The sequence below is a fragment of the Ailuropoda melanoleuca genome, chromosome 3 (assembly GCF_002007445.2).
Source record: "Ailuropoda melanoleuca isolate Jingjing chromosome 3, ASM200744v2, whole genome shotgun sequence".
Classification (NCBI taxonomy): Eukaryota; Metazoa; Chordata; class Mammalia; order Carnivora; family Ursidae; genus Ailuropoda; species Ailuropoda melanoleuca.
The window spans coordinates 58,318,708-58,346,548 of record NC_048220.1 but is presented as its reverse complement, the minus strand read 5'-3'; the positions used below and the strand labels follow the sequence as shown (position 1 = coordinate 58,346,548).

The following is a 27,841-nucleotide window of genomic DNA, read 5'->3' as shown; positions in this document are numbered from 1 at the left end:
GATTGATGCCAGAAACGCAAATAGACTCAATCCATATGCTCAAGTGGATATGCTCAATTTCGTACCAGAGGCAGTGGTTTAAATGAATGAAATGCACTGTGAAACCCACAAGACGGACACACACCCTGTGATAGTGTTCTTCCGCTCTCTCGCCCTTGTTGCTCAGAATCCTCTTCTTTCCATCTATCTACTCTTGTTTCATAAACTCTATTCATCCTTAAGATCATTTGCAGACATTTGCTTTTATGTGTATTTGCATACAACTTTTCTATCTATTTAACAGAAACAGCAATCTAGGGGCGCCTGGGTGGCACAGCGGTTAAGCGTCTGCCTTCGGCTCAGGGCGTGATCCCGGCGTTAAGGGATCGAGCCCCACGTCAGGCTCCTCTGCTGGGAGCCTGCTTCTTCCTCTCCCACTCCCCCTGCTTGTGTTCCCTCTCTCACTGGCTGTCTCTATCTCTGTCAAATAAATAAATAAAATCTTTAAAAAAAAAAAAAAGAAACAGCAATCTAGACTTTGTGATTGATATGGACTAGTAAGGGAAAATGACAGTTAACTGCTTTAAGTTATTTGGGGAAATATGCTACACACAAACAGGTATTATTATTAGGATGCTAGTCACAACAATGAAGACATTAAAAGGTTGAGTCTTTGGGGATAGTACTTCAGAGGAAGAGTACTAATAGAAGGGTATGCATTATTTTCGATATCTACATTATAATGTGAATTAACTTTCAAAGGAAGAGGTTCAATTTCATGCATTAAAACTGATTTCTACATCAAAATAATCAGCTTTAATTTCATTTTGTTAGTCGGGTGTTTTTAGAAATAAAAGGTATTAGAAGGCCCCGATGTCAATGGTAGAAACAACGCCTATGATATTGTAAATTGCTGTTTCACTGTGTGAGGCACTTATGAATGTGTATGTTGAATGAATTAATGGATGAAACAATTATGACAATCATACTAAACGGTGTTTTATGAAATGTTAAGAAGTACGTATATGAGATACTTCAAACTGCAGTCTTAATAATTTTAGTAGCTACATATTTGAAGATGAAGGTAAATGAATAGTAACATTTTTATAAATAAAAGTAATTCTTTAGCATAAAATAGCACATGATAAAAATTTTAATCAAGCAAAAAGTGACATCAGCTATTAAGTTTTAAAAATTACTTTATATTAAAAATTATTCTATATAATAGGTTTCCTTTATATAATAGGGCAAGACTACTGGTGTTAATGGACCAAGGTTAGAGAATAACAAAGTTGTAAGTTTTATAGGTAATATGCTTAAAAAGTTTAAATGGTTAAAAGTGCCAGATTCGGTTTATTTATTCTTAGAATATGCCGTGTAAAACCAATATTACTTGACTTACACGTTAAGTCAAAAGATATATTAGCCAAGTAATGCCAAGGAGGAAATGAAGATATTGGTAAACAAAACAAAGAGGTCAAAAAGCAAATAAATTAGTGTTGACAGATTATGAGGAAAAGGATTAAAAAATGACAGGAAAGAAATTAAAGCACAGTGAGAGATTAAGTGAATGGGGAGAATTGAAAACCAGAGCTGAGATTTCTGAGGACATGTCTTGAATTTGTGTTGAAAATGTATAAGCAAGAGAATGTAAATACTTTCTAGAATTCATCTGACTGTAAATTTAGTCAACCTTCACGCTCTAGTCTTCTAAAACTGGCTTGGAACTAGAGAGTCCCATTTCTTCTTTTGGGATTCCCTGGGTAACTTTACACACACCGGAAGTTCTGCACACAGATGCCTATGAATAAGCACCCAACAAAGGAGATGATGTACAATAGCATGATGAGGTGACAAAGGACAAGCCTGTAGGGGCCCAGACATGTACTTAAAGGGAAAACAGCAGATGAGTTGTGGCTGGCTTGAAAAGACTCAGGGCAGTAAGAAAGTGAGATCCCACTGATACAGGGGAAAACTTACCAAATATTCATGCATGAAAAATGTAACTAGGAAAATTCCCTGCAGCAAATAAATAAATCCAATGAATAAAAAGCAGTTCAGTCTTGCCATAATGAGGCCCTGGGCTAGTATTAATAGTCCTATTTGACAAGAAAAATGTTGATGCTTAAGGTTTACTTTTGCATTTTACCTATCAGATCTTTGGTTTTGAAAATGCATTCGTCAAAATCATTCACTACCTCCCTCTAGGGACTCAGTTAATATATTTGCCTAGTTGTTGCAATTCTCTCATATCCACTGTCTGTAAATAATGATGCATCTTTAATCACTTATTAGAGCTGCAAGTATTCTAGATTATCACCTCTACAATTCGTTAAATTGCCTTAGGAATAAAAATAAAGAACTCTCAGCGTGTTCTTTTAATATCTAACAGATACTACATACTAAAATCAATTCAGTTGGGAATAAGAGAAAAAACATTCAATGGGAATTCAAATTGTAAATGAAACCAACAAATTATAAGTTACACACCACTGGGAGTGATTGCTAAGAATACGTTAATACGTTCTCTATAGATCCTTTTGATTCCTTTCTTGTGTCGCTAAATGAACAGACTATACTTTATGAGTGGTTAAGGTGGAAAATCAAAATGGGTGTGAGACTTTTGTGAGCATCAGTTATTTTGCACATTTGACCAAAAGAAAGCTCAACTGAATCAAACCTGCAAAGTGGATTTTGTTATACTCTCAACTGAGTGGCCAAGCAGAGTAGAGACAGCTTGGGGCCTGATTCATTGAAACTGGATTTCCTAGTCACTCATTAGCACCAAAGTCCCAGTTTTCCATCCTTAAGAGAAGAGTTAACTATGGAGCAGGTGATGTGGTATGTCTTAAAAACAAAACAAAACAAACACTGGTTAGGGGATCAGGAGGATTAAGAGTCCTATCCAAAATGTGCCACCAGTTGGCTGGGCATGTCACTCCATTTCTAGATCTCCCTTTACTTATTTAAAGAACACGGAAGGGGTGTACCTGGGTGGCTCAGTCAGTTAAGTGACCGACCGAATCTTGGTTTCAGATCAGGTCATGATCTCATGGGTCCTGGGATCCAGCCCCTGTATGGGGCTCCGTGCTCAGAGGGGAGTCTGCTTGAAGTTTCTCTCCCTTTGCCCTCCCCCCACTTGCCTTCCTGCACTCACTCTCTCCAAAATAAATAAATAAATCTTCAAAAAAATTTTAAAAATAAAGAAATGGGAGGTGAATTATACATTCTCTGGGGTCCTCTTTATCTCTGAAATTCTAAAGATAGAGGCTATATGAAATCAAAGGATTATTTTGTGAGATTAAAAAGAAATATGCATTTGTGAGCATATGTGAAAAGAATTAAATTGCTATAAAATGCGATGAGTTCTTTGTTATTATCACTCTGATGACTGTTGTGCTTGAAGGCCTTCCTCTTTGTGTGTGTGTTTGTGTGTATGTGCGTGGTTGCTCCTGTTGATGTTGCTTTTCACTGGTGTATCCAAAAATCAGTCATTTGTTGTGATAGCCAGGATTTTTACTATGTCTGTTTACCACCATTTTTATGTGAAAATTGTTTAATATTTTCTTTAAATCATCTGAAATTTCCTCAAACCATGTTAGCAGTAATATCCATAATGTGGATTTCATATGCTCGTTTTATTTTTTCTAATGCATATTGAAATACATATGTAAGATATTCTTTGACGTACTACTTAAAGTCATCTCTCAATATTTGTGAAAATTGGGCTAGAATATTATTGGAAAATGGTAAAGTGTAGAGAGGTTAAACATTGGATAGTAAAAATAATTATAAAATATTTTAGGAGTTCAAATTAAAATAGCACATTTTAAATAAGAATATAGCATTCTAAAGAAAAGTAGATGTGCATCAAAAACAAAAAACCTACAAAACCAGTGGAAAAATAAGTCAGTTCAACTCTACCTGTTGTCAAGCTCTTGGCCTTGTTTTGGTCCTAAGGCATACTTGTGCAGACTGGGAAGAATATTAAGGAGTATTACAATTACAATCAAGGAATAATTGTACAGGTATGAAACAAGGTGGCCTAACCTCTTCTCATATTATAAAGACCTCAAAATATAAGGAGATAGGTGTGTACATCTATTTAGAAGCATGCAAGAAGGCAGTGCCATGGGACTACTACCATGGGAGACCACTGTATGTAGGGTTTGCGATAAAAACCTTGATGAAGCAAAAATAGAAATTAAAGAAAGGCAAGGCTTGGGCTTTGCATTAGTAGGTAACTGTAAAACAAAGACCATGTGGTTGAGAACTTTCAGGGCACTGTGTCAATGTTGTGTCTCTTACTATTCAAGTAGATGTTATGGGTCTACTTATTTTATGGGTCTACTTATTTTATGGGTCTACTTATTGGGGGGTCTACTTATTTTATGGGTCTACTTATTGGGGGGTCTACTTATTTTATGGGTCTACTTATTGGGGGGTCTACTTAAGTACGATTTATTATGTGCTGGATCTTTTTCTGAGCGTTTTATGAATATTAACTCATTTAATTCTCAGCACAACCTGATCAGATAGGCACCATTATCATCTTCCCTTTACACATGCGGAGACAGAAGCACTGAGAGGTTAAGTCACTTGCCTAAGAATGCAGGAAAAATATTGTGAACCCAGGAGTTTGGCTGATTCATTATTAGCAGATTCATCTTGTTTTGCCTGTCCCACAGGTGGGCCTGATTGTTTTAAAAGGCGACCCCCCCCCACCCCCACACAAGTGACTGATTCAGGAACTCAGGCTTAAGGCGTCAGCACAAGGCATTTCCCTTAAGATAGGAATTGAAACAGAAATGTACACTGTGATACGTATTTAAGAATAATAAGTAGTGGAGAAAATTCCCAAGTCTTCTGGGAAAGAAATTCTCTTGCTCTTAGTAAACAGTGTTTATCAGAGACTCTCTCTTCTGGATATCGTAGTGTGTGGTTCCAAATCCTGTTACTGCTTTGGTCTTTTTGGCACTATATGAGAAACCCTTCAGATATCTAATCAGATGCTAGAGACTAGCAAAACTGAAAGAACTGTAGAGAAACAGAGGGAGAGCCACTAGCCTCTCTGAAGCCACCCGTGAAGCGTTGTTATTGCCACAGGCTTGGGTGCTTCTTGAACTTCTAATTCCATGCCTTTACAGAACGCGAATTGTAGGTAGTGCCAGATTTTCTTTCTCTTCCTTCCTTCCTTCCTTTTTCTTTTCTTTTTTCTTTTCTTTCTTTTCTCTTTTCATTTTCTTTCTCTTTCTTTCTTTCTTTCTTTCTTTCTTTCTTTCTTTCTTTCTCTTTCTTTCTTTCTTTCTCTTTCTTTTTTTCATCTTTCTCTCTTGGTTAAAGAACAAACTAAAATTTAACAATTTAAATCAAGAAGAAAAGCTACAAAGAAAGTAGTGGTAGCAGAGTATCCAAATCTGAATCATTGCCCAATTGGTGCTGTGGTGTGCAATTCCTCTGGCTGCTGTGAATTATGTCATCCTGCCTGAAGAGTTTCTGTATTGACCCTGGAAATGCTCCTAGATTTTATCATGCCAATAAAGTTACTAAAATTGAATTCTCTTCCCCATAGTATTAGAATATAGCTGATTTAGTAATTAAGTAATTACTTTAAAAAGTATGAGACATAATTTTATTAATCAAAGTGAAAAACTAGATAAGGGATTTGAAATGAACATAAAATAGATTCTTTCTCCACAGGTGAACTGAATCTCGGTAGCTTACGAGCTTAAAACCTATCAGTAACTTGTGGCTTCATGGGGAAAATCAAAGGTGCATAAATCATTCATGAGAGATCCTCTGAACATCAGCATTACTTTTCTTTCTATAATAAACCAAATCCTCCTTTTCAGGCGACAGTTAAAGGGGCATTATAATTCCACATTAAAGTTCATACTAATAATGTGATATCTTCAAATAGAGTCGATTTTGTCTATTTCTCTTCTTTTGGAAAAACCCAGAAAAGGTGAATTTTGAGTTGTCTAGATAAAATTTGAAAAATAAATTAAATAGACGAGGACTGTATTGTAAGTTTGGAGTGTAACTCACACTAATTAATCTTGTGCCTTGAGTCTAGTAGGAGCACAATAAATTATTTTTAAATGAATCAAGGATTGGATGAATAAGACTTTTCTTCATGACTGGACCGTGTTAGTGAGCCAGACTGTTACTTATATTTCTATAATGTTTTCATTTCTGCCTGCTCCATGGATATGACTTCATTCATTCTGTCAGATTCTAGGTCAGAGAATAAGAAATTAGATTATATGGGCTTGAATATAGATGACATTACTCAATTAAATGTGGAATCTTGAGTGAATTCTATACTTATTTCTTATTAACTATTTTTGTCACCAAAATGGAGATAATGGCATATGGTTATTAAGAAGTTTATATGAGATCATATCTATAAAGTGCTTAGAACAATGCTTGGTATATAATTAGTGCTTAAGAGTTAGCTTTTATAGTTGTTGGTGTTATTATTAATTTTGAAAATTAAATAAAATAAATTTTTTAACTTCTTAGGAATATATCAACCAAATTAAGAAATGAATTAGACTTGAATTATGTATTAATTTTATCAAAGAAATATCGTAAATTGACAACACCACATAAAGTACACAAACAATGTCAACATATACTGACAAGTACCTACGTTATCTTCAAGCTCATGAGTTTAACAACTATGATAAACCTTGAAAGTTCACAGCTGTGATGTGTCTATGATGAGCACAGGCTGGACTCCTAAAGTTACATTTTTAGTATTCCCTGCATTAAGTAAACATTAAACATTCATGGCCCATCATAACGCTCACTAACCTCTGTTTCTTCCAGTTCAACCTTGGTAGTTATCGTTTCTGCTTCTACCTAGCTGCTAATTGGATTTTTAAATGTTGTGAGTTTTTTAATTAAGTTTATTCTTATTACAAAAAAGCAGGGCATATAATTCTAGAAAACATTACAAAATAAGCACAATGAAGAATATTTAAATACTCCCCTAACCTCTGTATCTCGATATAGCCGCTGTTGATCTCTTTGCGTATATCTTTCTAGATCTTTTTTCCCTCTTTCTTTGATTCTATAGAGAGCATAGAGTACATCCTGTTTTCTTCATTTAACAAAGGATTTTGACAAGATCCAGCAGCATTTGTGTATTGACCCCATGCTTACAAATTCTAATGATCTCCAGTAAAGAGTATTCCAAGCTTGAGGTGTGGGAGAAGGGGGGCGGGATGGCAGGCAGGTCCTCTGGAGACCATTTAGTGTCTACTGATAAGCCTCTTGAGTTTCCTACCCCCAGATCTGGGAAAATTGCCAACCGTCACACTAACTTTGTGGCCCACATTCAGAATAGAATTAAAGCTTTAAGAGCCTTCAAATTTGTATATCTTTTGGATTAGTTATGCAGTTAAGCAGATCATCCTTTATCGTTCTTCCCAGATGAGAAGAACTCAGAGTTTTTTCACTTGTTGGAACCAACTGCTCTTATTAAAGTAGAACAAAAATCATGTGTGCATATTGCTTACAATAATGTAAGTTAATTTGGAAACAGTCCTGGCCAAATGCCACCAATGATAAAGAAAAGCAATATACGATTAGGGGTATTCAAAATTGGTATAATATTTTTGGAAGACTGTTAGGCATTATTAATAAATTTTTGATACATACGCCCATTTCCAAGGTTTTATTTCCAGTATGAGTAAAAGTGTGCAAAGATGTTGGTACAATAGTGATCAATTCATAATTGTTTGTACCAGGAAAACATTTGAAACTTCCTAAATGTCCAGTGGTATGGAACTGCATATAAAATTATGTCATATTCATAAATATGGATACCACATATTTGCTAAGCAGAATGAAGTGTCTTTATGCTGACAGTCTCTGAAATATGCTGTAAAGCAATACAAATGAGGTATGGAAAAACATGACATGTCAATTTGTGTAAAACAAATATCAAAGAAGTATTTATAATTTCAGAAAGGATAAAAAAAAGAGCTAACTGTGGCTACTTCTAGTGTTCGAAAATGAAAATCAAAGAAGGTGGGTATTTTAAATCCACGTAATGAATTCCTAACTTCTTTAAAAAAGATATGCCTTCATTTCACTTATTGTTGAAAAATATTAGATTAAAATGAGTAGAGTTAAACAGAGAAGTTTTGTGGGATATATTCAAATTAGTAATGATTATAGCTTAGAGATGGGAGTATAGAGAATGGTGCTTTTTTGCTTTCTCTACTATTAATCTGAATTGTTTCCAATGAACAAACACTTTTCATTTTTTATTTTTAGTTTTCCCAGGTTTATTGAGATATAATTGACATATAACACTGAGTAAATTTAAGATGTGTGACATGCTGATTTGACACACTTATATATTGCAAAATGATACCACCATAGCTTTAGCTAACACCTGCATCATGTCACGTAATTTCCATTTCTTTTTTGTGGTGAGAACATTCAAAATTTTGTTTCTTAGCAACTTTGAAATGTCTAATACAGAATTATTAACTGTGATCACTATGCTGTACATTAGGTCCTCAGAATTTATTTGTCTCTTAATTGGAAGCTTGTACTCTGACCATCATCTCCCTATGTCCTCTACCCCACTGCCCAGCTCCTGGTAACTAACCACCATCATAGTCTCTGTTTCTGTGCATTTGGCTTTTTAAGATTCCACATATTAAGTGATGACACATAGTATTTGTCTTTCTCTGTCTGACTTACTTCACCTAGCATAGTGCCTTCAAGGTCCATTCATGTTTTTACGAAAAGCAGGATATTCTTTCTCATGGTTGAATAAGATTCCATTTTATATAATACACCACATATTTTTTATCCACTTATTTATTGACAGACATTTGGATTGTTACCATGTCTTAGATACTGTACATAAATTTGCAGTGAACACAGGAGTATAGATATCTCTTTGAGATGCCGTTTTCATTTCCTTTGGGTATATACCCAGAAGTGGAGTTGGTGGATCATATGGTAGTTCTATTTTTGATTTTTTGAAGAACCTCCATACTATTTTCAACAGTGGCTGGAACACCATTCCCACCAACATTATAAAAGGTTTTCCTTTTCTCCACATCCTCACCAGCACGTTTTATCTTGTCTTTCAGTAATAGCCTTTCCAACAGGTATGGCGTGATATCTCATTTTTGGTTTTGTTTGCGTTTCCCTGATATTTAGGAATGTTGAGCATCTTTATATGTACCTGTTGGCTATTTGTATGTTTTATTTAGAAAAATGTCTATTCAGATCCTCTACCTATTTTTAATCAGATTATATGTTTTCTATTGAGTCATGTGAGTTCTTTATACATTTTGATGGTAACCTCCTGTCACATATATAATCTGCAAATATTTCTCCTATTTAGTAGGTTGCCTTTTCATTTTGTTGATGGTTTCCTTTGCCATGCAGTAGTGTTTTAATTTAATGTAGTCCCACTTGTTTATTTTTGCTTTTGTTGCCTTTGCTTTTGGTATGAAATCTAAAAAACCATTGCCAGGACTGATGCCAAAGAGCTTTACCCTCTCTGTTTTCTGCTGGGAGTTTTACGGCTTTAGATCTTACGCACAAGTCTTTAATTCATTTTGAGTTGATTTTTATGTATAGGAGTTCAGTTTTACTCTCTTTCATGTGGCTATCCAGTTTTCTCAACTAGAAGAAATTGATTTTTTCTAATAAGAGTGCTTGGATCAGGGGCGCCTGGGTGGCACAGTGGTTAAGCCTCTGCCTTCAGCTCAGGGCGTGATCCCAGTGTTATGGGATCGAGCCCCACATCAGGCTCCTCTGCTATGAGCCTGCTTCTTCCTCTCCCACTCCCCCTGCTTGTGTTCCCTCTCTCGCTGGCTGTCTCTCTGTCTGTCAAATAAATAAATAAAATCTTAAAAAAAAAAAAAAAGAGTGCTTGGATCGTAGTACATACTCAATAAAACAGAGGCTTTGTCGTTGTTATCTTAAACCCTAAGAGAAAAAGAAAGAAAGAAAAAAAAAAAAAACAACTTTAGGTTCAGAGTAGCTTTTTATGCAATACAGACCACATAATTAGGATGATAGTGATATCAATTTCTGAATTGTTCACCACGTTACTTTAGATCTGTATGTTACACTTAAGTTTTCAATAATGAGTCATTTTACTCTTTCTGTGAGTTGGTTATAATCTTATCTTTGTCAGCATAATGTGGTTTCAAAGGGTATTTGGTGTTTACACAGAGAAAATGCACACCTCACTCTGTTGCTTAAAGTATTCTCCACAACTAGAAAAAAAAAACCCAAAACAGCAATTAGCCACTTAGTCCAGAAGTCACTCCTTATTCCTAAAACTCTGTTTCAGTGATTTATTGATCTACAGGTGCCAGATGCCATTCAATACGTAAGACAGTAAACTCTTTCTAGCTCAATTTTTCCTGAGATGTGCTACCTTAAGCTGTATTTCTGTCACAGGTATTTTGTTACTATTCATGTGATTGTCGTCATTGCATTTTTTATAAGAGAGCATATTTATAAGTTCATTTAAATATATGTATGAGATTATTTCCTCATATATATATTGAGTCTACTACGGATCAGCTCTTATTCTAGGATTTACTGTCCTTTACTGAAACAATGATTCATATGCTGTGGTCATCCACATAATTTTCCAAATAAGATTGGGTGTAATAGATGAATTTCTTTCATAATACTCAGGCTCTAGAGATTTATCTACTTAATAATTTATATATTAGGGAATAAATATATCATCAAGGAATCAATATATCACCATAGCATATTTTTGCAACATGGTCTATTTCATTATCTGACCTGATATCAAAGACCTACCATTGCTTTAAGCTGTAGTAAGCATTGTTCACAGTGGAGAGAAAGTTCATTCTAAGGGACATAGCTATGTTAACTGCAAGCTGGAACCTAGAATTGTTCCCCTTTAAGTAAAGGGGGATCATATATGCAAGTGATGGGAGGATTATACCAAAAGGCTGACGTTATCCAAAGGATAAAAGGTGGGCAACATACAATACTAAATAATTGGCCACTAGTCAGAGAATGGAAGGAACTTGAAGAGGTGAAGAGAGAAGGTGAATCTTATTAATATCAGCAAAGTTTCTGATAGGAATGTTATAAAGATTAAATGAGGTTAATACTCATAAAACACCTAGTATAATGTTTGGCACATAGTTAAGCCTCAAAAAATGTTAACTAATAGTACTATAAAATAATAAAATGTTCTAACAGTTCAGCTAAGTGATGGAGTAGAACAATTCAAGAGTATATGAAATTTGGAAATCTGAGCAAGGAGGTCATTTGTATCAGAGAAATTTTTTCAGGAACAAGGTGCATGATTTCAGTCCTATGGATAGTTATGTCGCCAGGACAGGTATGTCAAAAGGAAGCTATATTGGCAGGGCTTGGGGCAGGGGGTTTCCCAATGGTTTATGTAGCTTGAAGCATTTTATCCAAGATTATTCTAAACTGCACTGATACCTCCCATATTTGAGTCCTTAACAAAATTGCATCCGTAATTAAACCAGTGAGAAAAGGGAAAGACAAATAAGGTCAGAACTTCACTAACAGCAGTGATACACTTACTCTGCGTTCTGAACATTAGGCTAGAGCTGCATAAAATCCTTCCTTCCCAATCAGTGCTGGTTCAGGGACTGGGATGGAGCTGGTGGGTATTAAATGATCACAAAAACGAGAACAGGAGGGATGCAGAGATTGAATATCCGGTAAGGACTCACAGTGTGTGACCCAATGCAGCATGGAGACCATTGATAGAATAGAGGCAGTGGGTTTTTTTTAATGTGTTGAAGCTCTCTCAGTTGTCCATTTCTGTGCTTAATGGCTTCCTTTTAGCAAGTCACATTTCTGTTCGGTAGGCCAGAAGAGTAACATAGTCCAGCTTCCTCAGCATTTCCCTGCTCTTTTCAGTATAAAAGCACTAATATTCTGAATGGAGTTCCATTAAGACCGCTGGAACTCCTAAAGAAAGGGCACTTTGCTTCCCTCCTTACAATCAGGCTGTTCCCTATAAAGATGTAAATTGGAGTGCTAACAGCAAAAACCCACTACCTGTTGAAAGCCAAGAAGATAGCAAGAACACCCATAATTTCTGACTTCCACTGAGTTAATTGCTCAGCTCTTTCCTTGTCAGGAACTTCCTGGCATTAGGAAAACACAATGGCCATATAGTCATTAAATCTCAATAAGATAGTCCATATTTATTAAAAGAATTAAAGAGCCTGTATGTTCTCATGTTTATTAGTAAGCATGTCTACAGACAGTGGCCTATCCAAGTCATTTATGTTTCTGCTCCCTAAGACTGTGGGCTGTGAATAAAAAGATTTAAATTCTGAAAATTTATACATTATATGGAATTAGAGCATTCAGCAACTATTTTATAAAGTGTTGCTTTCATGTGAAAATATTGCTATAAAAGGTGAATATGAAATCGTTCACTTTATACAAAAATTAATCAAGATCTAAATCTGACTTTTAAAATGTGACTTCCATTCCATAAATTAAGTAAATGTCTCTTGGTTATTTTTAGATGGAAGAGGACGAGTTTAAATTTTTGTGATTTTTTTTTTTCTCCAGCCTCCAAATGGGTAGGCATAATGCAGTCAGGTTTAGTGCGCAGTTTATAAACATGTTATGTAATGACATGATTGACTACTTTAAACATCTGGCAATAAATAGTTGGGGCTGCACTTAAAACAGTGAAAAATATTCCTTCAGCTTTTACATGCTATAGTTTGAAACTGTCATTCTACTGCTGTCTTAAATTGTGACTTTTTCAAACAAGCTTCTAAATAAAACGCACAATTAGACTTTACAATTTTTTTTCTGTAATTTTAACATGACATGTCCTTTCTGCCTGAAAAAAATGATAAAACGGGTTATCCAATGATTAACAAAATGTCCTGTTCTTTCTTTGGGTACCCATGTTTCATAAGTGATCAACTTAGCCAACTTGTTTTCGACTGGTTTTCCTTGGAGGTTATTTTTATACTGTGGCTGAACAGCTTTACATTTAGAAGAGGCAGAATTGACAATTTAAGATCTAAATAAGAAGGCAATGTGAAACTTCCACAGTTGGACATGGCACTAAATTTTATCTTCTTTGTATCACCGGATTGTTTTTATAGTCAGTGTGAGTTTGTATTCTTGTCGAGGATTGATGGGCTAAGTGTTACCATCATGATGTACTGCGTTATTTATATACAGCAGCCAAATTCTATCTTTTAGTCTGTCCTTTGCTGTCAACTGAAGAACTGAACTATTCTCTGAAAGAACAATTGACTGGGTTTCTAATTTTTGCATAATTGTAAACATACATAATCTTAGAGCATAAAATTCAGTAAGCTGTCTTGTGCATTTTTCAAAACAATCAGAAGCAGCCAGGTGTCACTCTTTTGCTCTGTTGACCATCGCTATGCCTGTCTGACAAAACCGCATGCCTGGATTGGTCCTCTACTTCTAGCACACGTCCAGGTGTTGACCTCTAAGCAGATACCTAGTTGGGTACCTGTCTCCACTACCAATTGTTTTCAAACTCAACTGAGCCCTCAGTGCTTTCTGTCCATCTTTTTTCTGAGGCCCATTGGTGATGTTTTTTCCTGCCCTCCCTACCATTCTGAGTATTCCCTCTCTTTAACGTGTGACGAAATGTTGCAGGGCTTTGCTGTTGCGGTTAAAATGGGAGCAACGAAAGCTGACTTTGACAACACAGTTGCTATTCACCCTACCTCTTCAGAACTGGTCACACTTCGTTGAAAACCCAGAGACTCGTATGGCGGGCAGCTGGACCAGTAGACCTGAAATGAACCAAATCGCCACGTTGTCTTTAACCTCTTCTTTTTAGTAGCTGCTTCTCATTAGCACCAAAACACTGTTAATTTTCTGCCACTTAATTAATTAATTTATTTTATGAAGAGAGGAATGGTCGGGGAGGGACAGAGGGAGAGAGCATCTCAAGCAGGTTCCATGCCCAGCACAGAGCTAACTGGGGACTCTATCTCACCACATTGAGATCATGACCTGAGCCAAAATCAACAGTCGGTTGCTTAACCAACTGAGCCACCCAGGTCCCCCTAAGTTTCTGCCATTTTAAATACCATTCCAACCTCTGTCTCCCACCCAATTTGTATTTGGATAACATTTTATTTGGATACCACTGACTGTAAGCCAGGCACTGATCTTTGGCACAGGGGAGAATTTGCTAAGTTGAAATGATTCTGAACTTCAGAGTTTACCATGTAGAGAGTTTGCAAGTTTATATGGTTTCTAGATCATGTATCCAAATGCTTTTCTCAGAAATTTTGTTTATATCCCCATGATTTAAAAAATCAACTGTGTGTTATCTATTTCTAGCCCAAAACTTTGTCCCCAGGTTCCAATGAATAAAACCAAATTCTGACTGAGTATCTCCAAGTGAATGTCTGTAGGCACTTCAGTCCAAGCATTTCCAAAATGGAATCTCTCACCTCCTTTTACCAACATCCCCAAACTGGCTCCTTAGACCATGTTTTCCATCAAAATGAAAGGGGGAACTTTTTGTTGAATTTTGATAGGTGAGTTCATTTTTTAGCTCTCTTTCCTTTCATTCATTAGACCCATAAATTTTCTCTCAATATATCTTTTGGATCCATTTCTCTTCATTTCTACGGTTAGTATTCTAATCCAAGCCAGCCATCCCTATGCCAGAATAACATTTGCCACTTCCTAACTGATCTGCCACCCTTAAATTTTGCCTCCCTGTAATCCATTCTCCACACTACAGGTAAGTGAGTTATCTGAAGTCCAAATCATGTCAACCCTTCTGCTTAGTACCCTTAAATGGCTGTCCTTTCTGCTCAGGAACACCCAGACTCCTTTTGAGTGTCTTAAAGACAGTGTATATCCTGGCCACTTTATATTCTTCAGCCTTGCCTCTTGCCATTTCTGTTCACTCCTCTTTGTAGTCAAAGTGAGTTTCTTCCTGTTTCTTAAACACATGCTCTGGCTCTGCTACCTGCATTCACGCATACTTTTCCCTCTGCTTCCAATCTCTTGTCCCTTGCTATTGCCTAGCTGGTTTCCACCTGTTCTCTGACCTTGAATTGGAGATCACTTGCTTCTGGGAAGTCTTCCTAAATCACAGTTCTGAGTTTGATGCTCCCTTTTTGTGCTCCCTTGACACCCACAGTTTTCTTTTTCATAGACCTAACATGCAGTGGTAACTACCTGTCAACCTATTTGTGTCTTTTCTTAAACTCTAGAGGACAGTTATCAGAGGCCTCATAGAATGTGCAGCAATTATCATTTTTAATGGAGCATAGATGGGCTTCAGTAAATATTAACTGAATGACTAGATGGATATTCTTCATAGGTAGAAACAATATAGTCAACAGTACTTGAGAATTCTGTATGGTTCAATTTTCTGGTAATTTATAAAGTTTCAGGTAATTATTTGATAGGATTTCAAAACATGTTAGTATTAAGAAGTATCTATTCTAATTTCCCTAACATACTGTGTACCTTGCTTTTTCAATTGCCAATTCTAGCTTCCTGCAAATGATTTTTTTCATATATATCAACAAAGAAAGCTAGTTAAATGTTTTTTTCATTTGCTTTCCTCTCAACTGAAGACAGAAAAGTACAAACTTTCTTCCATCTTTACTTTTTCTTTCTGTTCTTTCTTTCCTTCCTCATTTTTTGTTATTTCTTTTTCATCTTCTTTAATAAATTAAAATCTTTGGATGAGTTCTCAAAAATGTGGAGGGCTGGGTCCCACCCTCAGTCATTCTGATTTAATTGGACTGGGCATCAATCAGAATTTGAAAAGCTCCCCAGTGATTGTAATATATAGCAAAGTTTGAGAACCTCTGGGTTAGATCATTTCTGATGTCCCTTTCAATTCTAAAAACTCTAGATTTTGTTACTTTCAGGGACTCTCCAGAGTGTTTTAAAATACAAAATATGCCCAGATTTTCTTTCAAAATGTAGAGCTTGAAATAGTTTTGTCTTTTCATGCAGTTACCCTGGATTGAAGCTATGTTAAAGGCTGCAAAATTCACATTGTGGATACTCAACAATTTTTGCTAATTGTCTTCTAATTCTCTTCAATATTCCTTTAGCATTTAAAACATTATCTAAAAAGAAAAATGTCTTTAGAAATAGTGTGATAAACCTCTGGCTATCAGCTGAGAGATAATGTGCTTTAAGTTAGCCTTAGTGTGGCTCTGAGTAAAAGAAGTTCCTTCATTTAGTCATTAAATTTGTGTCTTCCATAGCTGAATATGGTCATTTTGGGGCCCTGTGGCCACTAGGGTGTAGAATTAGATGGTCTTTTATTGCAAGTATATCCAATGATTTTCCAGTAAAATGGCAGATCCTATCAATGCAGATAAACTTATTCTTATTGGCATTTTTATCTTATTTCCTTTTCTCTTCCTCTTAATTGAAGTAATGGTCTGAAACATCGATTGGAATTTATTTTGTAAGCACATATGAAGCTAACAATCAGATCAAACCTTTTCGACTAATTTTTTTTTGAAATTTAAACTAGCTACACTCATAAGCTTTAGTTTATGAAAGAAGACTTTAAAATAAAACTCTGTGCATCAAACTCATTAGAACATACAGCAAATGAAATTTCAATATTCAACACAAATGGTCTCTCAAGAAGCCCCAAAGTGAATTGAGAGGTCTATTGTTGATTCAAAAAGTGATGTTTATTTTGTTGTGTACAATTTCACCAGCAGTAAGTCGTAAGGGTGCTAACATTTTCTGTGAGTTTTACCAGGTCGAGTATGCAAATTCTCATGAAATTTATTTCATTTTAACTAGAGTTATCACTCACTTGTACATTACAATTGGCTCATTTTGCCGAGTACTCTGTTTACAGATTGGTTAAAATTCTAATTTATGCAGTTGAAGACAATGCTTTTATTTTCTTTGAGTTTGTAAATGAAATGATAGGAGTATAGCTACCAAGTTCAATGGGAGAGCAGTACACTGAAGGTGAGGTTGTAATACACAGACCTGAATGTCATAGTTGTAAAACATGACTTTAAGTGGTCACTGTGTTTTACTTTTCCACATATAAATATGTATGGCAATATTCTTCACACTTAGTGTGGGTAAATACTGAAGAAATTAAATAACGTGTTGTGTTAGTGAAGTAACATGTTTGAGTGATATGTTACTTTTGTTTTGTTTTTAATTTTATACCTGTATACAAATTTTTTTTTTTTTGCAGAAATGGAGAGAGGGCAGGGTGACTTCTAGCATTGTTAATGGGACACAGAAAATGGAGAGACCTGCATTCATCCAAATAAATTATTGGTATATTTACATTACCGTGTAAATACACGAATACATTAGCAGTACTATGTAGATATATTATTATGTAAAAAATATCAATATACAAATACATCAGAACATTAGCATGTAAATACAATAATGTATTTTCAGTAAATGCTTGATAAATATTAAGAATAGGCTTGGCAGAAATGCCCTTGATTATCCTGAGGACAGACAGTCAAATGTGGGGCTTTAAATTATAAATTGGTTGCTACTAAAATTGTGTTGCTGACAAAAAACATTTAGTGACATTTTGTTACCGTGTCCCAAATGCATTGGCCTCCTTTCCATTTCTTGAATTCATTACTCTCGCCTATCAGTAGGGCCGTACATTTGCTATCTTCCTGCCTAAAAGACTCTTCCTTAGGTTTTAACATAACTGGCTCTATTCATCTTTTAGTTTTTGACTCTAGTGACACCTCTGAGAAGCATTTTTGACTGTTTATTTAAGTAACCAGTTCTTTTTACTGTCTTTCTCACCACCCTGTTCTCCTCTTGTACTCCCCTCACTATGGCTTTTATTATAGTGACCAATAATACCTTGCTTACTTATTTGTTGGTTTTTTATTATGCATCCCCTCAACTATAATAGCAACTCTAAGCGTGCTGGAACCTATGTGTCTTCATCTAGGCTGTATTCCCAGCCTTCACTGTGCTTCCTGGTGTATCAATACATGATGAATGAATCAGTGATTCTCTGATCTGTGAACTGGAGAAGGACACTAACATATAAAGAAAATAGAATGCATAAATATCTGAGAGTTTAAACATTGATGAGAAAATTAGCTGTTCTTTTCACCTGATTCCCAGAGTAGGACCAACATAAGATTTTCTCCTTTACTTGGCATTAGAAGTTGCATAGTTGTATACTGACCTCACAGAAAAAAACAAAACCAAACAAACAAACAAAAATCTACAATCATAAAGAGATTTTAGGTTTTTAGAAGGTTTTTACTTTGTCTTTTACAGTGCTACATGATGTACTATAAATGACTATATACTTTGTTATCTAGGCTAAACGAACATGGATTACAAATTAATAATGAGATGAAATAAGACAATCCCTAAATCACCTTGAACAGGTGACTAGCAACAGGTGGTGGGCCAGTAAGAAGAATGAGATGGACATTGGATTCAGACAGGATGGTCCCCTCCGAGGAGAACCCTGCAAAGTGGGAGAAAGACCAGGCAAACAGGAAGTTAAATTTAGTCTGCAATGATTTCTTGCCCTTGGGAAAAATAATTGCTTCATTCTATTGCCAAAAGGCAAATCGGCATCAGCTTAATTTGCCTGAGTCTGCCATAAACTGCAGATGGAATCATAAAACATAGTTCGATTCAAATTAAACACATCTGTCCTAATCTAAAGCAGGTGAGGCCAGCCATCCAGGAAGCATCAAGGTATAATGCTGCACACAGATTACAACATGCAGAGGTATATTTTAGGAGCCTGCTGACAGTGGAATGAACCATGAAATCGTGTATTGTCCTATTTTTCTATATTGAGCTTGTCTTCTTATACTGGCTGCCATCTTAGTTTTAAAGTACTCTACCACCACATCCATTGGGAAACAAACAAACAGATAAAAAGCATTAATTTGAGGTCCAGGAATCTATTGCATTTTAATCAGGATTCTTACCTGAACTGATGCATTCTCAGGTTAATTGAAATGACAGGGAATCAGAAATCCCTGTGGCACATTTTAATTAGACTTGAAATTCTAGCTAGAGGATTTGTTTCTACTTAAAGCCTCAGGCTTCATCTGTACAACCCATTGAGATAATGGGTAAGTAGAGTGAATAGCAGGCTCAGATATGATGGTTTAGAGCAAGATAACAATGTAACTGATCCTAACCAGGACAGTGGTGAGAGTGAGGGAATTGTGGCACCCGGGAAGTGCACTGCTGCAGTGTCCCTTCAAGAAACTAAGCCGTCCAGCTGCAAGGGATGGAGTTAGCCTCCAGAGGCCTTCTGTAGCACTTCCAGAATCCCCCTGGAGTTTGGAGCCTCACTGTGCCTGCAGCCAGTGACTGAACATGGCAAGGTACCCGTGCCTGATCATTTCTGCTCTTGGAGGATTCCACTAAAGAGTCATCTTTCGTTCCTGGTGGGTTGGCTAAGACTATGTCAAGTTTGGGGCGCCTGGGTAGCGCAGTCGTTAAGCGTCTGCCTTCGGCTCAGGGCGTGATCCCGGCGTTCCGGGATCGAGTCCCACATCAGGCTCCTGCGCTGGGAGCCTGCTTCTTCCTCTCCCACTCCCCTGCTGTGTACCCTCTCTCGCTGGCTGTCTCTCTGTCACATAAATAAAAAATCTTTAAAAAAAAAAAAAAAAGACTATGTCAAGTTTGCATTACAAACTGAGGCTCATTTGCTCAATTCCCCTTCTTTGCCCCCCCCACGCCCGTTTCTTTTCACAGGTGTCAGATCTGCATCACAGGCTGAAGGCTTTTCCTGCCCATTACTGCTTTCTCCTCATTTATCTTTCACAGACATTACTTCTTCATAAATTTGTTGCACTCTTAACTTTGTCTTAGCCTTTACTTCATGGAGAACCCATCTGACACAGGAGTGCATTTCATAATTAGATGTGGAGAAGCAGATTTAAAGCACAGTCTATAATAACCCTAGTTATGTTTGATGGGCTTCTGTCGTCTACCCTCTACTTTATCCAATGCCCAAATTTTGTTTTCTGCTGACATTGTCCATCTAACACTGGTACATGTGGGACCTTTATTAATCTCGGACAGACCTTGACATACTAAGTCACTAAGTGAATGAACTGAATATTTGTACTGAAGTGGAAAGGGCCTAGCACTAATTTCCTTTTTTTTTTCTCTTTAAAGACTCTTCCTTATTTTTCCTCACTTATTTGTTGGTATCCCCAAGGACCTCTTCTCTTCTCTTTACTCCCCTCTCCCCTCCTCTGCCCTTCTTCAAAGACTCACTGAAATATAGTTTTCACATCCATACTTAACAGTCCATGTTGTAGCAAAATCTGTCCATTTCCATATCTGCGTGTTAGTAGCTTTATGGGACATTTTCATTTTGGATGTCCCACAGAATTTTCAGACACAATAATTCCTTTAAAATTAAGTCCATTAAATTTCCTTATGAAAGATAACCACTCAGTCATACATGTAGGAGCTCTAGACGTCAATCCGGATTCCTTGTTCTCCCTCAATCCCCACATCAATTTGGTCATAGTGTTATCTTGATTCTACCTCGTACATTTTTTTTTTTTTGGTCAAAACTATGACCTCTTTCCTACCTTTCAAAAAGACACTGAGTAAATATCAAAAAGGGGGATAACATATACGATGAATTTTCACAAGCATACAATGTATCAGAAATAAGTAGACTAGTAAGCAAAAAAGAACAAAAACATTCAAGGGCAAGAGAGAATAAACAGGTCAGCTAAACAGCAGCTGGTATCTACAAGATAGTAGTGAGAGGTGAACGATCATCCTGTCTTATTTTGACCATAGAAGCATCGTTTGACTGGCATACCACACCTGGTAAAAAACTGATTAGATGAAGTATTATCACCTAGAAAGGGTAGCGCACATACCAACATAGTTTTCTCAGGACACAAAAACTTCCTGTCATGATGGGATAATTAAAGGGACCAGGCATTCCAGCCTTATGTTGTCCCCGCTTTATCAGGACTGTAAACTCACATCCGTTAATAAACTATGCAGTAACTTGGTTATAGGAGTGAAAGGGGTAAGAATGAAAGGTACTTGATTTTGGATAAATATATCAAAGTAGTCCGTATGCTTGAGAACCTCTGGGATATCACTCATGCCTTTCTCCTGTAGACATTACTTCTGTCAATGTAAATAAATGAATATAAATATCTACAATGTTCCTTCATCTGTTGACATTGCCGCAACAACTGATCCTGGTCTAGGGAATAAAGAACCCCTCTTTTTGTAGTATTGTGAAAACACAGAGTTATGACTGATGTCTCATTAAAAAAAAATTGTGGTGTTCATATTTATCTTCATGCAATGTCCTGGTTTAGTAGATGCCAATGTTAATCTGACCATACAAAACCATGTTGCTTTGCTCAAACTTAAGGCAGCGAGGGATGATATCCCTTTCAAACTGATGATTGCCTCTTTCTAGAAAATCTCCATAGTAATGCCTTTACTTCTAGATTATCTGGGGAGAGGAATAGTAGTGATTTGGGGGGACTTTCATTTCCTGTTTTATTACTCAGTATTTATGAGCTGAATGGGGATTGAATGGTCCCACCTTTGCATTCTCCGTTCATAGCTGTCTCTGAAAAGGGTTAAGAAAATCAGTTTTTGCTGGGACTACTTCAAGAGATTAATGCTTAGTCCTTTTGCCCTCAGCCTTGGCTCTTCCATTTGATCCAATACAATGCTGCCTGAATTATCATTCCAAAACACAAATGTGATCATATACTTTCCCGTGCATAAAGTCATTTTATGATTTTCCAGTGTTTAAAGATAAACTTCAAAATTTTTGGCACAGCATATACAGGGCCTTTATTTATATGACCATACTACTTTCTGAGCTGCTTTCTCTCTATTTCTCATACACATCTATGCTCTAATTATTGTGGCCTCCTTGAAGTTCCTGGAATGAGCCATGATCTTTCTCCTTCGTATATGCTATTCCCTTTGCCTAGAATGTTGAGCAGGTACTCCCTCCGCTACTCTATCATCTGACAGCACTGAATCCTTTTAGAAGTCTTTGTTGATCCTACATTTTGGATCATGTATACCAATTACAGATCTTACTATGTGTGGTACTTGTTCATGCCTTTTATCTCGCATAGTAGACTCTGCACTTCTTGATGGTAAAGACTATCTTTAGTTCTGTATGCCCAACACTGACTTCGGTGCCTGCTATAAAATAGGTACTCAAGGAATGGGATGATAGATGGACAAATGGATGGATTAATGAAGGAACGGCTGAGTGGCTAGCTACCTAGATATATAAAGAGCTAGAAAGTCTATTGAATATTTCTATCAGTCGTCAGTCTCCCCATTCAAATGCAGTCTGTAAAATGCTACGAGGATATTCATCTTAAAATATAGATATGACCATGTCAAAACTTTAAATTACATGTTAAAACATTCATTGGCTCTTCATCTTATACATTACGTTGTTACTTTTTTTCCATTTAAGAGGTTTTTTCTTTTTTTTTATGTCGTTTGCCAGCAAATATAGTATATCATTAGTTTTTGATGTAGTGTTCAATAATTCATTATTTGCATATAACACCCAGCGCTTATCACAACCCTTAAGAAGTGTCCTCCTCAATACCCATCACCTGGTTACCTCATTCCCGCACCCCTGCCCTTCTATAAACCTCAGTTTGTTTCCCAGAGTCCAGAGTCTCTCATGGTTTGTCTCCCTCTCTGATTTCTTCCCATTTAGTTTTCCTTCCCTTCCGCTATGGTCCTCGCTATTCCACATATTAGTGAAACCACGTGATAATTGTCTTCTGTTATATTTATTTCACCTAGCATAATCCCCTCCAGTTCCATCCATGTTGATACAAATAATAGGTATTCATCCTTTCTGATGGCTGAGTAATATTCCATTGTATATATAAGCCACATCTTTATCTATTCGTCTGTTGAAGGGCATCTTGGGTTCTTCCACAGTTTGGCTATTGTGAACATTGCTGCTATGAACATCGGAGTGCATGTGCCCCTTCTTTTCACTACATCTGTGTCTTTGGGGTAAATACCCAATAGTGCAATTGCTGGATCATAGAGTAGCTCTATTTTTAATGTCTTGAGGAACTTCCATACTGTTTTCCAGAGTGGCTGTACCAACTTGCATTCCCACCAACAGTGTAAGAAGGTTCCCCTTTCTCCCCATCCTTGCCAACATTTGTTGTGTCCTGTCTTTTTAATTTTTGCCATTCTAACTGGTGTAAGGTGGTATCTCAATGTGGTTTTGATTTGAACTTCCCTGATGGCTAATGATGTTGAACGTTTTTTCATGTGTCTGTTAGCCATTTGTATGTATTCCTTTTAATCATTACTAATCACATGTTTATACTTTCTCAGGCATTCCTAACCAAAGAATCCATGGTCTAGCCATACTAAATTCTATGATATTGCCAAAACATATTCGTTCTTTCATTTATTCACTTATTTCATGACTGTCTTTTCTAATAGCCATTCCACTGCTAATGCAGTATTTTTACCTATCCTATTAATATAGCTAATGACTTGCTTTATAAATGTGACAAAATCTTAACCTCCATTTTTATTTTTCTAGTCTTTAAGTCATTAGTCTAGGAAAAGCTGGAAAGTCATGGGAAAGCGGAATAAAGTTCCCAAGAAATACAAAGTAGTAGGAAGTGGGGACACAAATGGCTTTTGTAAATATGAAAAACCTCCTTCTTTTTTAATCTGGGCAGTGGCACTTTCCCCTATAAAGCTCCCTTAAAAACTCTATGGGCTTGTCTGAATCTGATTTATATCTTCTCTGTGCAATAAAACCACACCCATGACTTTGTCTGAAGCCTGCTTTTCACTCAAGACTTAATCAGTGCTACTTTGGCTGTGTCAAGCTGTTTAAAGATAATAACTTTAAGACTTGTAGAGGCCCTTTTATTTAGCCTGGAGGGTCTTTCAGGCTGTGTCTGAATTATTTGAAATATTTTCATCAGGGCCTGCTAGCCATATCCTCAATTTGATGTTTATGTTGAGGCCATGTCTTTCCAACAAAGCTCCGGATTTGATCTTTCACTGGTTTGAGAGGCCGGCATTGAGTTACAGTTTTCATTGTGCTTGGTTGGTTGGTTATATCAAATCCTGGTCTCTCTTTATTCCTTTACATTCAGACTCATCAGTTCTTTATTTATCACATCTCTTTCTTATAGTACCTAATCATTGTGGCTATTAAAAGCCAGTTAAACTTTAACATTCTGCCTGGAAATCTCATTACTCATATTTAAAAGATCATTAGGTATATTTTCTGTCCCCAAAGTTTTCCCAGCTGACAACCTTACCACTTGCTTTTCTCTACATAACATAGGGCAACCTCACATTTTCCTAGCCTCCTGTAGTCTTTCTTTCAGTGCCTTTCCAGGTTCCACCAGTACCAACAACCACCCAGTGCCAAAGCTGAGGCCACATAGTATAGATTTTTGTTATGGCACAATTTACTTCTCTGTGGCAGTTTCTTTCTTACTCTTCCATGTTTCTCTCACCTCTCTTAAGCAAGCTAGCCTGAATTTATTCGCATGGCCCTGACAGGGTTCCAAGAAGTAGAAATATTCAAGTGTTTTTTCACACCTCTGCTGGCTTCAAGTCTGCTAACGTCTTATTGGCCAGGCAAGTCACATGAATAAGTGCAGATTCTAAGGATCCAGAAATAAATCCACTCCTTTAGTGAGAGAAATTGCAAAGTTACAGAGTTAAGTGTGTGGATTTAGAAAGTTTTTTTTTTTTTATTGGCGGAATTAATAAATCAGTCTACTGGAGATATTTTGGTTAATCTTTAACAAATCAGACAATATTTCATTTGCATGTAATGAAGGAAGGCCAACCTGAGTTAATAACTTTGAGTATGCTACTCAGTATGCAGTGTTTGAATTAGAAAATTTAATTTTATGTTATATACCATCTCTTTTAAAAGCACATGGATTCAAATGTAAATCTAAACAGTATGATGACTTTACCAAAGGAAGATGGAGTATGAAATAGTGTATTTCAGTGCCTGAGACCAATGAAAATTCATTATCTGTTTCTTATTTCTCAGGTGATGTTTGTGATCCCAATCCATGTGAAAATGGAGGTGTTTGTTTGTCAGGATTGTCTGACAATTCCTTTTCCTGTGAGTGTCCAGATGGCTTCACAGATCCCAACTGTTCTAGTGTTGTGGAGGTTGGTAAGTGCAAGATTTAAGCATTTCAGTAGTTATCCTCTTTGTTTGCATGAGTGACTGACAAATTTGGCACGGTGCAGCATGGGTATTCTGCACAAGATTGCTGTATGTTGCGAATCAGTTTCCTCCTCTGTAGTACTCTCAATTTTGTAATTTCTATTTTATAATTGTTATATTTGTATTGGTGGTATTCTCAAATAATTTAAAAATATGTTTTAGTGATTAACACTATACTTCAAAGTCACTACAAGAATTACTTGAATATAATAAATTTTTTATTTCTCTGATATTAATATACATTTAAAATTTCATTCTCTGAAAAAATAATTCCCGAGTCCATTTATTTAAATTAACCACTCTAAATAAAATTGAACTTATTTTAGTGACTGAGAATATCAGTATTTTGTAGCTCTTCTAATCATTACTTTTCTAAGACTATAAATAGATGAAAGATGATGCTTCAGCTGCATTGGTCTTCAGAGTCTTCTCAAAAACTTTGCTTTGCAAATACTGATTAGTCATTGACCATATTTCAATTTTTTTTTTCATCTGTGAAGTACTTTGGTATGTGTAGTTATGGATTCAAGGTAACTTCCATAATTTCCAAATTGTTCCCATTAAGGAAATAGCTGTACTTCGAATAATTTAACACTGTGTAAATTTGTATAAAGATTTTTCTCTCTGATTAAAGGTAATACAATGATTAAGTTTGAAGAAATTCCTTTTTTTTTTTCACATCAGTACTAAGAAAAATAAAAAGTGAACTGTATCTGTTCTATATAGGAAAACTAAACATGTTTTGGGTTAAATTTCTGTCAACCAACAGAAACCTTGGAAAACTTAGAGGTTTTGATGGTTTTTGAAAAATAGTTTAGAAGAAGAGAGCAATAGTGTCTATAGTAAGGGACCAGTTTGAGTTACTCATCACTGTATCTAATGCACGAAACCTAGTACTTTTATGCATAGTAGAAGCCCAATAACTACTGATTGAATGAAAGAAAGAATAATAAAATAAAACTATTAATTTGCCATTTTTGACCACTAGTTTTTGGATTTTAGCGTGCTCTATTTGTTAAATGTGTTTTCTTGTATTTTTTATATGACATTAGTAAGAATGTATTATTTCTGAAATAGTTATATTATTACAGAAAGGTACTTTGTTCATTTAATTCATTTCAGTATAATTCTCTAAGGCTTTTATTAACTCACTGCTAGTGTAGGGGGTTTGATACAGTGCCACTGAAATAAAACTGTTGTAACCACTTTGACCCAGTCTCCAAATATGTACGGTGAGTTTCAGAGTTTAATATGAGAACCATATCCTCAGGAAAGTCTATATCTCTGAAGAAAATTATAATCATAAATATTCCTAACAGGAATAGATGAATAGAATAAAACTTTAGTGTTATATTTTAAGCCTGCTAACCCCAAACTGACAGTGCCTTACATTTGTAGTATATAATGTTTTTGTTGCTATTTTCTAAGAGCCAGATCTGGAATTAAAGAGGCAATGTCTTTAAATAATTTAAAAATCAGTATCTTCATGGATTTTTTAAATAAATACTTGAATTCTTTGGTCCATATTTTTTAATTAACTCAATTTTTATCATTTTATCAGAAAAATGAGACAACGGGCAATAACACTTTAAAAACTAAATATACTGCCATAGTCTGGTAGTTCAAATGAGACTGTAGGAAATCCAATGGTTATAGAATTAGGTTTTCCTCAGATTCATTATCATATATTATTAAAATACTTATGCTATTCAGAAGTAAGGTAGTTATAGTATATTATCTTAATCTATATTTTTTATTATATGTTTTAAGAAACCTCCTTCTTCCATGGTATATATTTAAGAGTTCTTGTAAGAAATATATGCATTTTATATTTGCTTTGTCATTTAGCATAGCATATTTGTTACACCAATTCTAATTTAATGTCTTGCTTTTATTTTAAAATAATAGAAAACAAGTACCCTAAAAGTTTAAAAAAATGTCCATAGTTTCTTAAAAATAACTTTGCTATCTTGTGAAATAATTTTTTTTTTTTTTTGTAAGTGAGAAATAGGGGGAACTCAAACACAACTGTCAGGTTAGATACCTCCTTAGGACAGACATGTATTACCTTTCTTGCCTTTCTTTCTCAACTCCATGTTTTCTTGCATATAATAAGGCAATACTGAATATTTGTTAAATAAAAACATTTAGTAGCAGTGCTTTTAATATCTAGCCTACCTGAGTTTTTTCTTCACATTTTTAAAACCACTTATTGGAACAAAATATATGAAATATTAGATCATTAAAGACCATCCTGCATTTTTTGTTTGAAAAAAATCTATTACTTTGGTGGATCATTTCTGTTGTTCTTTCCATATCTTTAGATAGCACCAGTGCAGAAAGCAGTATACTAGAGTGTACTAGAATTTTATACAACCCCCCCAAAAAAGCTGTAGGTATTTTAATGTAATATCTTAAAAGACAGAAGATTTTAGTTGTCGCCATTGATGTGTTTTTACTTACACATTAAATCTTCCCCAAAGATCAAGATGTGGCCAAGCTTTATTCTAACCTTTAAGCCATATAAATTCTGTGATTATATGAATTCTAAATCTTCTTATTCTTAATTTACAAAGG

General features: G+C 35.7%; 1 protein-coding gene across 2 annotated transcripts in view; it reads left to right on the top strand.

The window, feature by feature from the left end:
- Positions 1-27,841, top strand: part of EDIL3 (EGF like repeats and discoidin domains 3) — a 407,373-nt gene that overhangs the window by 96,557 nt on the left and 282,975 nt on the right. For both annotated transcript variants that reach the window (XM_019806447.2, XM_011232960.3), the window contains exon 2: positions 25,082-25,210. In XM_019806447.2, the coding sequence (XP_019662006.1) occupies positions 25,082-25,210 (129 nt within the window). The remainder of the gene's footprint in view (positions 1-25,081; positions 25,211-27,841) is intronic.